Below are 12,674 nucleotides of genomic sequence, written 5' to 3'. Positions count from 1 at the left end.
GTAAATAAATATATTAACATTATTGAGAAACAACTAATAAATGGCAAAATCTCCAACGTACTTTTCTAGATAATGTTTTTACGTTTCCAAAAAGTCCACAAAAATGCAAATGCGTCAAGAAATGACGATGCTGCATTTGAAATAAATAATAGAAGAATTTCGAGCTCGGGAAGTCGCCAACACGAAATTCTTCCATTATTTATTCCAAATGCAGCATCGTCATTTCTTGACGGATTTGCATTTTTGTCGACTTTTTGGAAACGTAAGAACATTATCTAGTGAAGTACGTTGGGAGATTTTGCGATTTAATTGTTGTTTCTCAATAATGTTAATATATTTATTTAAACAAAATTTTTTTTTCATTTTTTGTTAATTTGCCCAACGTACTTCAGTAGGTAATCTTCTTCTGGCATTTCCAAAAACCTATAAACACTTTACAATCCGCCAACAAATGATGACGCTGCATGCGAAGCAGTTTTCGCCCTGTAATGTCGTTATACGGATTCACGTTAAGCTAATTGGAATTGGAAAGTATTACAGCTGCGTTCGTTTATTAACTGCAAGTACTAAAACACCACAATGTATGTCACGTAAAATATAGAGGATTTCAGTTCTAGCAATTGTATGTTTGTATACATACAATATCTCTAGATATATCAGTACAGGCAACCTTTTCGAAAAATTTGAAATTTAGAGTAATTCAAACGGCAGGAACTTAAATTATTTTTCCACCTATTAATAAATGGCTTGGTAAATTTATCCGTTTGGTAAAGCTTGAAATTGAATAGAATTTATTAAAATTTTAAATTTCCACCAAACAGATAAATTTCATTAATAGGTAGAAAAACTGATCTGAAATACAGCCGCATCCCGATCTCTAAATAAAGATTTTTCGGTGATAATCCCTTTCTACGAATAATCATACTACCTATACTCTTTATTTTAATAGTGATTCATTAACCAATTGAGTAAGATTAATAAAATTCGTAAGCACATCATTCTCCGTAAACTTTTTATTTAGTCCTTTCTTTATTAAAAATAATTACCATTCTATACAAACTATAATTCAAATACTTTTAATGAAATCAGCTGATAGTTCTGCACACCCTTATAAATTATAAAAGAATAGGCTTCAATAAAAATAATTGTTAAAAATGGATAATAATATTTGTTACTATATAATAAATATACAAATGCACATGCATTATAGCTCTACGAACTGTAACCTGTTCAGCAGTAACACGGAATAAGGGAAACGCCAGCAAAGCAGTGTCGCAAGTGTCAAAGTGACAGCTTGTTCGGTATTAACATGGCCGACGAAATCAATAGATAGCTGTCAAGATAGAGTTCATTTCTACTTTACGGCGTTATTAAGTATTAAAAAACAATATGTGATATTAATTAATATTTCGTAGCTAACGAATATTATATATGGAGAAGAGAATCATATTATATATTTTAATTACTAGCTGATTAACTGTAATTCAAAGAGAAGTGAAAGTGTCCAAAGAAACCACTATAGCCGTGATGAATCGTAATTAATAGAATAATAATGCAGAGGGTATTGTTAGAACGAAGGATTTTACTTAATGTTCCCGACTACTGCTACCGTATGCCAATCAATTTTCTTAGTGTCTTAAGTGAGAAGCGGGAATCTTCCTGTATAGTAAACGAATGGCATATATATTGTAAATAATCGTAATATGTTTATTATTGTAATAAGTGCCAGAAATTTCTTAAACAGATTTTATTCTGTCATTCTTCATTATATCAATTTTATCTCATTTATACACGTATTTTAATACCTGCTTATAACTCATTTTCAACGAGTTGGCAAAGATTGTCCCATTGTGACAGATGAATTTTAAATATGGATATTTTTGAATTTATCAGTATATTTGTGATCACATTTTTATGTGGAATAGCATGCACACTTGCAGTAGAATTTTATTTATTCAAAAAATATTTGGAAGATTCGCCAAAGGCGAGTCCTCCAGAAAGACCAACGAGGCATGGCAAGGCTGTATTACCTGAAGAGTTACTGGATAAAGTTCAGGATGACAAATCTAATATCAATAATCGAAAGAACATAGCACAAGGCAATGAAAATTTGGCTATAAACCTAACTTTACAATTTCTTTTTAACGAGTTAAGAAATGCAGAAAGAGTACGCTTATGGTTGTATAGAAAATTGAATAATGAATTTAAAGAACTGCTGACGCAAACAACAACTGGAAAGTTACTGGATAGTGTAAAGGTAATAATTCCATAAAAATAGTATTTATATTTTAAACCTACATAAATTTGTACACCACTCGTTAAAATTTTGCAGCTCAGAGATTTGCATTTAGGCACTGCATTTCCCACAATAAAAGGTTTGGAAGTAGCTGATTCTAAAATTGATGCAGATACGGGTCTTCTGGAATCATTAGATTTATCATTAGACTTGCACTATTCAGGAAACTTTCAAATGTCTATAGATGTAAAGATGGTATTAGGAAAAACAGCTTACATGGCTTTACAAGGTGTTTAATTTATTTGAAAAAATTTATAAATGTAGAAAAATTTTATTTACATTTTCAGTGATTTTAAAAAATTATTTTTTTTAGTCAAACGTGTGACCGGCCGTGCGAGATTGCAATTTACACGAGTTCCATATACACATTGGTCTCTTAGTTTTTATTCGGATCCTATTTTAGAATTAGAGGTACAATCTCAATTTCAAGGAAGACAATTGCAACCACAAATCATATCACTGATTACGGGACAAATTCGACGAGCTATTCGTCGGAAACACACTCTACCTCGTTATAAGATGCGTTATAAACCGTTCTTCCGCAGGCTGAATGATGAAGCTGTGGATTTGTCAGAAGTGAGTAAGATATAAAGAAAAGTATATTTCTCATGATACACATGATCGAATTATTCCATTTACAGGTAATAAGTACACTGCTCACTCCAGGGTATTTGGAAGTATCACTACTCGAAGTAAGCAGATTGAATCTTGGCTCTATGCTGGCTACCGAAGATCCATCGCAAATAGAAATTTATTGTACAATGAGCGTAGATCCAACTCCTTGGGTCTATCTGACTCAATACAATGGAATAGCATATATGGTTCTGGATTTAATTATCAGTAAAACTTGCTCCCAGCAACTTGGTGTAGTTTTTAAGCAAGAGGCAGTTACGGAAATTGGACAAACCTGTGTCTTGGTAGAGACTATCGTTGCCGGCAGTCCAGCAGCTATTGCAGAAATGAAAAAAGGAGATATATTAGTAGCTGTTGACGGTAGAAAGATCTCAAGTATGAACCAGGTAGCGAAACTTGTTAAGAGTGCTGTTCAGAGACGTTTTATCATAAGGGTAGAGAGGAAATACGTTAAATCGGATTTGGAGAGGCAATTTGGTTCAAGATGTTCGGATATTGAAAAGGCAAACATAGATAAGAATGTAGAAAGGAAGTCCTCGAAATCCGAAAGCATAATAAGCAAGACCGAGCCCAGTATTGACGCAGATGTTGGAAAGATGAAAGTGGAGAACCAAATAAAGTTTTCCGACTTACGAGATTCCGAAAGCGAGCATTTGGAGAAGCCGGATACAGGAAGCAAACTATTTAGAAGAAGAAAGAGTAGTGCCCCTGCGAACGAAGACGCAGCTCAAATACCAGACACGCCATCGCGAAGAGTTTCAATGGTATCTAATCATTCGACAGCATCTAGCAATCTTGTATCGTTTGGATCGGAGGATATAACAAATATGACAGATTTATATTTTACAACTAAAGAAAAACCACTGGCCTCTTTGATAACATTCGAGGAAACGAGAAGTTTTCAAATTGATTCCGAGGTTCCATTCTTGAATATCGGTGTTTGGGGCAGAGTCAAAGGAGGAGAGAATCCACCAAAACTCTTAGGGTACATCAATACACCTATAAAATTAATTTTAGCTCAGTGCTCAACGTCTTCGACCGGTCATTACCTCAAATGTCACGCCCTTTTGCCTGTTGACACTGGTATGCCATTAAATCATAATTTTGTAAAAGTTGGTTAAAGATTTATCATGGTCTATTGTAATATTAATAAGTATATGGTATTTAAGCATCCACAGCGACGTCCCATTTAAAATTGCATGGATATTCTGGATTTGACCCGACGTTATGTTATGGAGATATATTGCTGTCTTATGTATGGGAATCGAGTGATATCAATCGTAGGGGTACTGGAGAGTTTGGGAAGAAGGAAAATGTAGAGACTGCCAAAACACAGCCTGTCCTAAGCGAAGAGATCCTCGATAAACGTATGCACGATTTTATTAGAACTCACTTCCATAGGGCAACGCATTGTGATTTTTGCTCAAAAAAGGTATAAATATACATATATACGCACACCAACAGCAGAGATGATTTTTTCTACCATTTTATTTATTTGAAGTATTGAAGGGAAATAACGAACAAGTCTATTGTTGTAGATATGGCTGAAAGACGCTGTACAATGTCGAGAATGTGGAACGGTGTGCCACAAGAAGTGCGAAGTTCGTTGTCAGGCAGCAGAAAACTGTGGCGCAGAAAGCATAGCGACACTGGCGTTAGAAGCGGACGAATTAGATCCTAATACTATTACAGGAGAGACAAGTCCAGAGATTTCTCTAACTGGTTGTGAAGAAACTGTTCAGGTATTAAAGACGTAATAAAAGAGTTTAAACGCTTTTAAAAATGAGTATTGCTAGCGGTTAAAGAGACATGAAATTGATATGTTAGCAGTGCCAACCGGTATCATTAGTCAGTGATAGGGAATAATTATTTATACGGAAATCATTAGCAATTTAAATTATTTATTATAATTATTTATAATTTCATATTTAAAATACTAAAGTCTCGTCCATAATGATTTATTTTAAATATTGATAGAATGAATTTTTATCACGAAACTACTATCGATTCTAGTCAAGAATCTCTGTGTCGCGTACGAGATCAAGAGACGTCGCATATCCATTTATATTTTTTAGATAAATTTAAATGTGTTTGATAGAGAAATTGAGAGAAAAGATATATACAACACTGTAGGTATATAATTCATTTGGTATTCTGTATATACATATTTAACAATTGTTAAGCATGGTTCAATATGTTGTTATTGGCAATAAAAGTGATCATCTGCACTCAGGGAGGTGAAGGTTTTTTGTAAGCTTGCACCTTGACCTTGCTACTAATAACGAAGTATCCATAAAGTGTAGAGGCTTTGAATACCTATTGTATCTGTATCTTGTATTTAAAAAATCTATATTGTGTTTTAAATTACTATTGTATATCCGTTAACTCTATTGCTTTATGGACTCTTTTTCTACTATATAATTACTAAAGTATTTTCTTTAATCAGTTTTAAATTAAACTCGATTGATCAGGGGCCCAGTATGATGGCCATGAAAGCAAGTATAGCTAACACACTGTTGGGCCTGAAGAAAGCTGGAAGCACTAGTTGTTTGGCTCCACCGACTTCCGGTATTGGTCTGGCATCCAGAAGTCTTCCCCCAAGTCCCTGTGCATCCCGCAAGGTAGAATTTGACAAAAACACGTTTTTGCTTGCACCAGGGTTAATACTGCTATACGTGCATTTCTCATTTTATACACATTTGATAGAATATTTTCATTTACTTGTCAATTATTTTCTGAAAATTTGTTATGGTGTAACAACTTTGCTTAGTCTTTCTCTCTCTCTCTCTCTCTCTCTCTCTCTTTCCCTTTCTATCTCTTGACACTAACCGAAATTCTTTCCAGTATTATATATTTTTGTAGTTTCAAAAAATAACCAAATATCCATTTACACACTAGCTCTTCAACCATATCTAGATCCTACGAAAACACGCTTCTCATTAAAAGTAATAAGTAGTTTTAGCATGGAACAATGATTAGCTTTAATGATTCTCGGATAGAGTAGGAATGATATTATGTACTTTTCTGTCGCCAAAAGTGCATAGGATACTTAACAGAAATATTGGTCCACCTTACATTAAGCAATAATTTTATCAAAGGGTAATGTATTTGATATTATAGAATATTTTCATTATTCTATTTTTAATTAAGTTTCTTTATATTTTGGCTTCCCCCCTCGAATCTAGTTAATTCTTTTAAACAAATTTTTACAATTTAAATTTCTAACGACTAGGAAATCTTCTGCACTTCGATTAGCGCAGGAGTTAATACAGAAATAAGAATGTAATAACTGAACTATTTTTTTGTTCTTTTTGTACATAAAATCTTGAGAATTCTGTCAGGATAGGAAGAAAGAGAAAATAATTTTAAAAAAAAGTCATGTGGCTTTGAGGGGGACGTAAGACAATGTGTGTCCAAGGCTTGACCTTCAAAGGTAAAATATAAAAGTCATTTCGAATTGATTAAACGGAACCACCTGCTTTTTATAACACATTATTACAGTTTATATGAAAAATGTTGAAAAACCATTTTTGCGATTCATCCAGTCATTTAGGAGATATTTCAATGTGAATTTATAAATAGATGAGCGCGGGACTATGCATTTCTGTGCGTAACAGTTACACACACTAATTTAGCGAAAAACACGCATACAGGTTGACAAGTTGAAACGCGAGAGAACAGCATATATTAAATATCGTAATAAGACGCGTATCTCCCTATAACTATGAAAAATGTCAAAATGTTGGGTATAAGACCTTTTCGAACCATCTTACAATATGCAATCAGAAAGGTATCGTGCGAGATTTTAACAACTATAATAATTGAAGAGACGCGTATGTCTACTCTAATCCATCTCTTAAACAACTGGATGAAAGGGAAAAATGAATAAAGAGTTGGGTGGATAGATTTAAAAATAGGCTATAACAATGCGTTATAAAAAATAGGAGGTAGGTTCCATTTATAAGGAAATCCAAATGACCTTTGCCTGACCTTGGAGCGACCTTTCAAGGTCAGACCAATGGCGTCGTCTCATGTCTCTCCAAACAATGTTTATTTTTGACACATTCTTCCTTTCCACCTTGCTTCGACTAGAGAATAATCCAATCTTACATTAAAACGCGGTCCACCCCCTCCCCCCCCCCCCCTCCAATAGCGTTCGATATATTTAACTTATTATACATAAGGGGGCCATAACTATACGTACGTATATTAATTTTGCAATTTTCATTTAAATATATGTGCTGCTATGCACGTCTACAATTGCACAATATTTTTAGATTTGAATAATTCGTCTGAAATTGACAAAATTCTTATGACATTTAGAATTCATTGATCGGTGGTTTGGGGATAAGTTCTGAGCTGTTGGAAGGAGCCGAGCCAAGCGTCGCGACGCCTCTTATAGCCGGTGACCTGAACGATGGGCTCATGTCCAGGGCCAAGGATACTGGAAAATATTTGTACAAGTGTTTGGAGCCACAGCAGCGCGTCGAGAAGATTAATAACATGGTAAAAAAATTGTCCCACATAAAACGTTCTTATATAGTATAAATAAACGTACATTAGTAGAAGCAATAAGATGTCGTTGGAAATATTATAATTATTTGTTTTCAATCAGATGGGCAAGTTGAAGACTGCCCTTGACGCTGAAACTACCTCGAGGCACGAGTTAGCTCAAAGTGGAGAAGCGGATAGCATGAAATTAATTGCACAGAGCGACTTACGCGTGCAAGCACTCAGTGTCTTACTTCTTCACTATTGTGCCGGCTTGCAACACGCGCAAGAGGCACTGGACCATTTGGATCTCAATAGCAAAGAAGCTTAGTTGATAATCACTCGAAGCCTCACCACGATTCAACCAAGACAATTTTATTCCTCCGATCGTGTGTCAAGGATTAATTAACCCAGAAATTAATTTATTCTCATAAAATGTCTCATTTTTCAAGTTTAGTCTCTACTCGTTAGTTTTCGCGATCGATATTTAACTGATGTTTAGTTGTCAAGTGAACCTAAGAGATTTTAGCGAAGAATGGAATATTTTTAAATAAAAGAAAATTCACGTGTTTTCAATGTAATCTCGTGTAATATCTACGTTAGTCAATTTATAGAGAATCGAGATCTAGATTTAATGCAACATGTTCTTGGAAGAAATATATACATATATAGACTATGTACACAATTATACCCAGCCAGCCAGGCAGCATTGCATGAATGTTTCAGAAAAACTGCTTGGAAGGACGCTGGCTGAAGATTTATTGAAAATGGGAGTCTTTAGATTATCATGGTCGTTTACGATGAACGCTTTTAGAGATTTTTTTAATCACGCGCAGTATATCAGCATAATCGATAGCGGCTAAAACGATACGATACTCGTTAGAAATAAAATAATAATAAGCTACGCTGAGCCACGTGGCATTAAGCTTTCAGCAGAGAACACCAAACATTGAGACTCATATTTATAGATAAGTTGTATATTGTCAGATAACGAGTACTAGATCGCGCATATATAGACACGATATGGATATTTAGTAAGTATTTCAAGGAAATGCTTAAGAAAGGAGATCAATTAAAAGGCGTTGTAACTCCGTGTCACGCAAGGGCTTTAAAAGTACTTGAGAATATATCGTTAATCTATATACTCTCTCTCTCTCTCTCTCTCTCTCTCTCTCTCTCTCTCTCTCTCTCTCTCTCTCTCCATTCCTAAATCTCTCACTCTCTGTGTCCTTTAACGTTTCTCTTTCTCTCTAACTTTACTAGCTCTTGATTGAAAATAATAATAATTATAATCAAAACGTTTAGCTCGAATCGATACATCGCCATCGGCCTCAAGAGTCGTTGTGTATTACAAATTACGTACGTAGCTGACAACGAAGAAAAAAGTTGAAGAAAACTTGGACTGACTTTTCAATTATTAATCTTACCACCAGTATAATTATACGTAAAGGCCTAGAAGTCCACATCCATAGAACGCCTTTCAGTGGCACATAAATGCATGTAGCCATTGTACGTTTAACGATTCAGACAAATGTACCATTATCTTTCTTGTTAAGACATTAAATATATATTATGCTACATAAATTATTATTTAAGAGCATTATTTAATCTATACTCCTTTATTATTCTCCTCTTTGTAGTTTTAACACGATTCTCTCTCTGCCTCTAGCGAGCCAATCGCGACTCTTAAGGTGGCTTCAGCATTAGGTATCGTACCAAGTTGGTGCTCTAATGGTGCTTACTAAATTTCACTATTTAAATTTTATAAATTATACCTATACGTTGTTTTTTACCTTAATAACGATAAATGCCAAATATTTTTTTAAGTAAAAGTAAAGCAAATAAGAGAATTTTTATACTTTGCAAATACTTGTTTACAGACACTTAAGGGGAATCTGTATATCGACATTACAGAGCGAAATTTGCGCCAAACGAAGCGGCCTCATTTCTTAACCGATTTTAACGTTCATTCACCTTTTTGAAAACGCCAGAAGATTATCTAGCGATCTTCGTTGGCTGATTTTTAAAAAAAAAAGTGAAATTTGAAAAATCGGTCAACGAAGATCGCTAGATAATCTTCTAGCGTTTTCAAAATGGTGATAAACGTTAAAATCGGTTAAGAAATGAGACCGTTTCGTTTGGCGCAAATTTCGCTCCGTAATGTCGATATACATATAGATTCCCCTTTACAAGTTTGTTTGGTCGGCAAGGAACACACACACAATTTTCTTAATGATATATTAGTCTACGTAAATCGAACAATAAAGTTCTTGTTTTTTTTAATTGTTTATATTTTAGAGCTGAGAAAATGTGGGTATAGAACTAATATGACGAACGATAGTATCATAACGCTAAGGTAAAAATGATATTTTTTCTCAATAAATTGATCGGTTTCCTCATTTTTTCGTTGGTTCTGGAAAGTTAAATATATGAGGAATACCGTAGAATTTTTTCAAGAATTTATTAAATTTTTGTAAAAGTCGCTTGAGCCTCCTTAAAGAACTGCAGCCCCTGTAGTATCTCTTATTTATATTTACTCAAAACGAGCTTGTACGTAAATCGTTCCATTTTCATTTTGACAATAATGGTAATAATAACAGCGGTGCAGCTTCGCTCGAGCCTCGGATCGAGATAGAGCGTCGTGTCGCGAGGAGGAGTTTGGAAAAGCTCGTGCATCTGGGAAATTCCGTTTATTGCGATAGAAAATAGAGTTGCAAAGTTGCGAATATTGGGCTGGCCCGTGTGCAGCGCGATATGCGAAACGACTGTGTCGGTATTGGAAAAAGCGTCGTGGTTGATGCACTTCCGTCCCCCTCCCCCTCCTACCCCACTCTCGAGGACGAAACTGCGACGAGTCTCTCCATTTCTTGGGAAGCACGAAAATACGTAAAACGCTCCAAGACGCAGTAGGGTGAAACGCACAAAGAATTCACGTCAAACAGTTAACTTTTGCCAAGGGCCAATGTACGAGACTTGGCAAAATCTTCTGCCAAATCACGTTTTCTACCAAAGAAATCCACAACACGTGTTCTCAATAACTTCATTCCTACCGCCGCTCCCTCTCTCTCTCTCTCTCTCTCTCTCTCACACTCCCTTTATCCTTCCTCCACATCCCGATTAACAATAAAGAATCCAGATATTTATTGCGTCTCGATATTTCCAAATTGTTGAAATTGTATTAAGAAAATAATCGTTGGAATGTTGTTGAGAATTTCACGTAACTTTTTCCAATATTGTTGATCAGTTCTTTGTGTTTTGTTATAGTATGTAGCTCGCGAGAGAGATAAATACCTAGGAGGAAAAGAGCAAAACATTGCTACAGTGGAAGTTTTTGTTTACACGTGGAGCACTAATATACTGTTGATTTCTGGAAATGCTATTCGTTTACCGAAATAGCCGTTGATCATACGCGAGTTTCACTTTGAGCTAAAAAATCTACTAGACTTTTCAAAGTAGTAATGGGAGGAATTGCGTAAAACAATAAAAGTTGATATACTTATACGTGTATGTATATATATATATATATATATATATAGGGGACAACGATTTACTCTGTTTAACAAAAAAATGTCAAAATACTGGCTCGATGAAATGCAATTCAAAGGTGTCGAGGAGAAAGATGAATGTTTTTTAGTCATAACACGAGAAAGCATTTCTTCCACCGTATTCGTGCAATTCATTGAGATAAGAGAAGCATGCGGTTGTTCTTATTGCGAAAAAGAACAATCAGGAAGATTCGAAGGACATTTCTGACATTAGGTACATATATATTAGGTGTAGGCCATGCATTTTAAACATTTGTCGAATCATCAAAATTCCATCCGAGTTATGGTCAATAACGGCTATGAAACACGATTACCAATTAATATTAAAACGTAGCTGAAAGTATAGTGTGAAGGATTATTAAATTTGGAGAAACGAGGTTATATGCGAGGCCGGAAATTGTGACGCGGTGAGTCAGGAGAGACAACACGGTTAATTGGTCGAAATTCGGGGGCACGATTAACCTGCGGTGTAAGAGAGTTGAAAATTGAGAGGAATAAGTCATGGGGGATTTTTCTCGGCAATGTTCTATTTTCGGCATTGAAATGCTGCACGCGCACGGCGCAGAATATTCTGGCTAGCGGCCAACCATGCCCCTCCACTCCGCCCCGCAGTCCGCGCGCGACGTATTAACACTTTAACCCTCGCTTATTGGTCTCTACTCCCGAATCCATGCACTCTCACGAGTCTCGTGCAATGGAGAGCAAAGTTCTCATTTTCAAACATAAACCTCCGGCTGCAAAGTCACTTGCAAGGTTAGAGAGGCACGCGCGCGCACCAGAATCTCCCCAGCCATCCGCCAGGTGGCCTTCGGGCCGAAATTATTCCAAATCCCATGTCTCGATCTATAGTACATGTATGTACCTATTAGTACCTAATGCAGTCATTTTCAACTGGTGTGATTCGCACAGACCATAGACCTCCTAAAACTTTGCTTCTTCGAAAAAGTAAACTTTTGTGATTGTGGAATCGGTGCACCTGCAGAGTTTCCTTTCTTCAAAGTTTGTCGAAGAGTGATATTTCTTTCGACCCGTCAAACGCGAAGGGAGAAAAAGCAGAATGAACGATCATCGCACGCGCGCATACAATCGTCTTTATTTACGCAAGCACCAGCGTATAAATTTAACTGAGGTCGTTAGACCAACTTGGAGATTTTCAGGCGTGCATTTCTCAGTAGTTGTGTTGCTGGCTGATGCAGGCAAGAAAATTTCCACACACCTCAATGCTCTGAATTTGAAGAAACGCGCGTATCGTGATTATTTTTCATGGGTATGTAGCTTCGATGCCTACGAGACTGAGAGTTTCACCGCGTTTCCTTCGATCGTCTTCAGCGAGTACCGATTACCCCGACCGACAGAGTCAGCCAAAGGCGCATTACGTACATATATATAACCATAATGTACTGTCCGTTTGTCTCCGTCCCGGTTATCCGAGAGTTTCGACGCGCGACCATGCGAGACACGACGGCGTGGATACGAAAATACCCCCCTCCCCCCCCCCTGCCTTCCCCCGCCTTTGTGCCGGCAGCCGGTGCCACGGTGCCCACGGTGCATCATAACAAACCTCTCGGCTGAACTCGGCAGCTTTTTTTTCCGGACGCAAATTCCAATTTCTCTTCTCCTGCAATAATAGACAATTCCGTTTGCGAGATCATTAGAAACACGGAGGGCCATCCATCCCCTCCATCTTCACATTTAATTAACACTCTTTC

General features: G+C 36.3%; 1 protein-coding gene across 2 annotated transcripts; it reads left to right on the top strand.

The window, feature by feature from the left end:
* The first annotated feature begins 1,286 nt into the window (after positions 1–1,286).
* Pdzd8 (PDZ domain containing 8) lies at positions 1,287–8,619 on the top strand. 2 transcript variants are annotated; one of them, XM_066731907.1, is made up of 10 exons: positions 1,287–1,688; positions 1,926–2,257; positions 2,333–2,525; positions 2,610–2,872; positions 2,938–4,012; positions 4,099–4,361; positions 4,468–4,671; positions 5,401–5,550; positions 7,253–7,435; positions 7,545–8,619. In XM_066731907.1, exons 1-10 carry the CDS (start codon positions 1,553–1,555, stop codon positions 7,749–7,751), a joined length of 3,006 nt encoding a protein of 1,001 aa, XP_066588004.1. In that variant the 5' UTR covers positions 1,287–1,552; the 3' UTR covers positions 7,752–8,619. The 2 variants fall into 2 exon arrangements, with proteins under 2 accessions (XP_066588004.1, XP_066588005.1); XM_066731908.1 differs by lacking the exon at positions 5,401–5,550.
* Positions 8,620–12,674: the final 4,055 nt, after the last annotated feature.

This window comes from Prorops nasuta, unplaced genomic scaffold (assembly GCF_024137725.1).
Source record: "Prorops nasuta isolate Cenicafe-Biocafe unplaced genomic scaffold, Cenicafe_Pnas_1.2 PNAS00009, whole genome shotgun sequence".
NCBI lineage: Eukaryota > Metazoa > Arthropoda > Insecta > Hymenoptera > Bethylidae > Prorops > Prorops nasuta.
The sequence above is the reverse complement of the archived record's forward strand: the minus strand, read 5'-3'. Positions and strand labels throughout refer to the sequence as shown.

Excerpts from the sequence above, each read along its gene's own strand:
- Pdzd8 (XM_066731907.1), top strand. The coding sequence starts at position 1,553 with ATGCAGAGGGTATTGTTAGAACGAAGGATTTTACTTAATGTTCCCGAC. Across the intron at positions 2,526-2,609 it reads AGCTTACATGGCTTTACAAG|TCAAACGTGTGACCGGCCGT; the intron begins GTGTTTAATTTA and ends TATTTTTTTTAG. Across the intron at positions 4,013-4,098 it reads CCTTTTGCCTGTTGACACTG|CATCCACAGCGACGTCCCAT; the intron begins GTATGCCATTAA and ends ATGGTATTTAAG.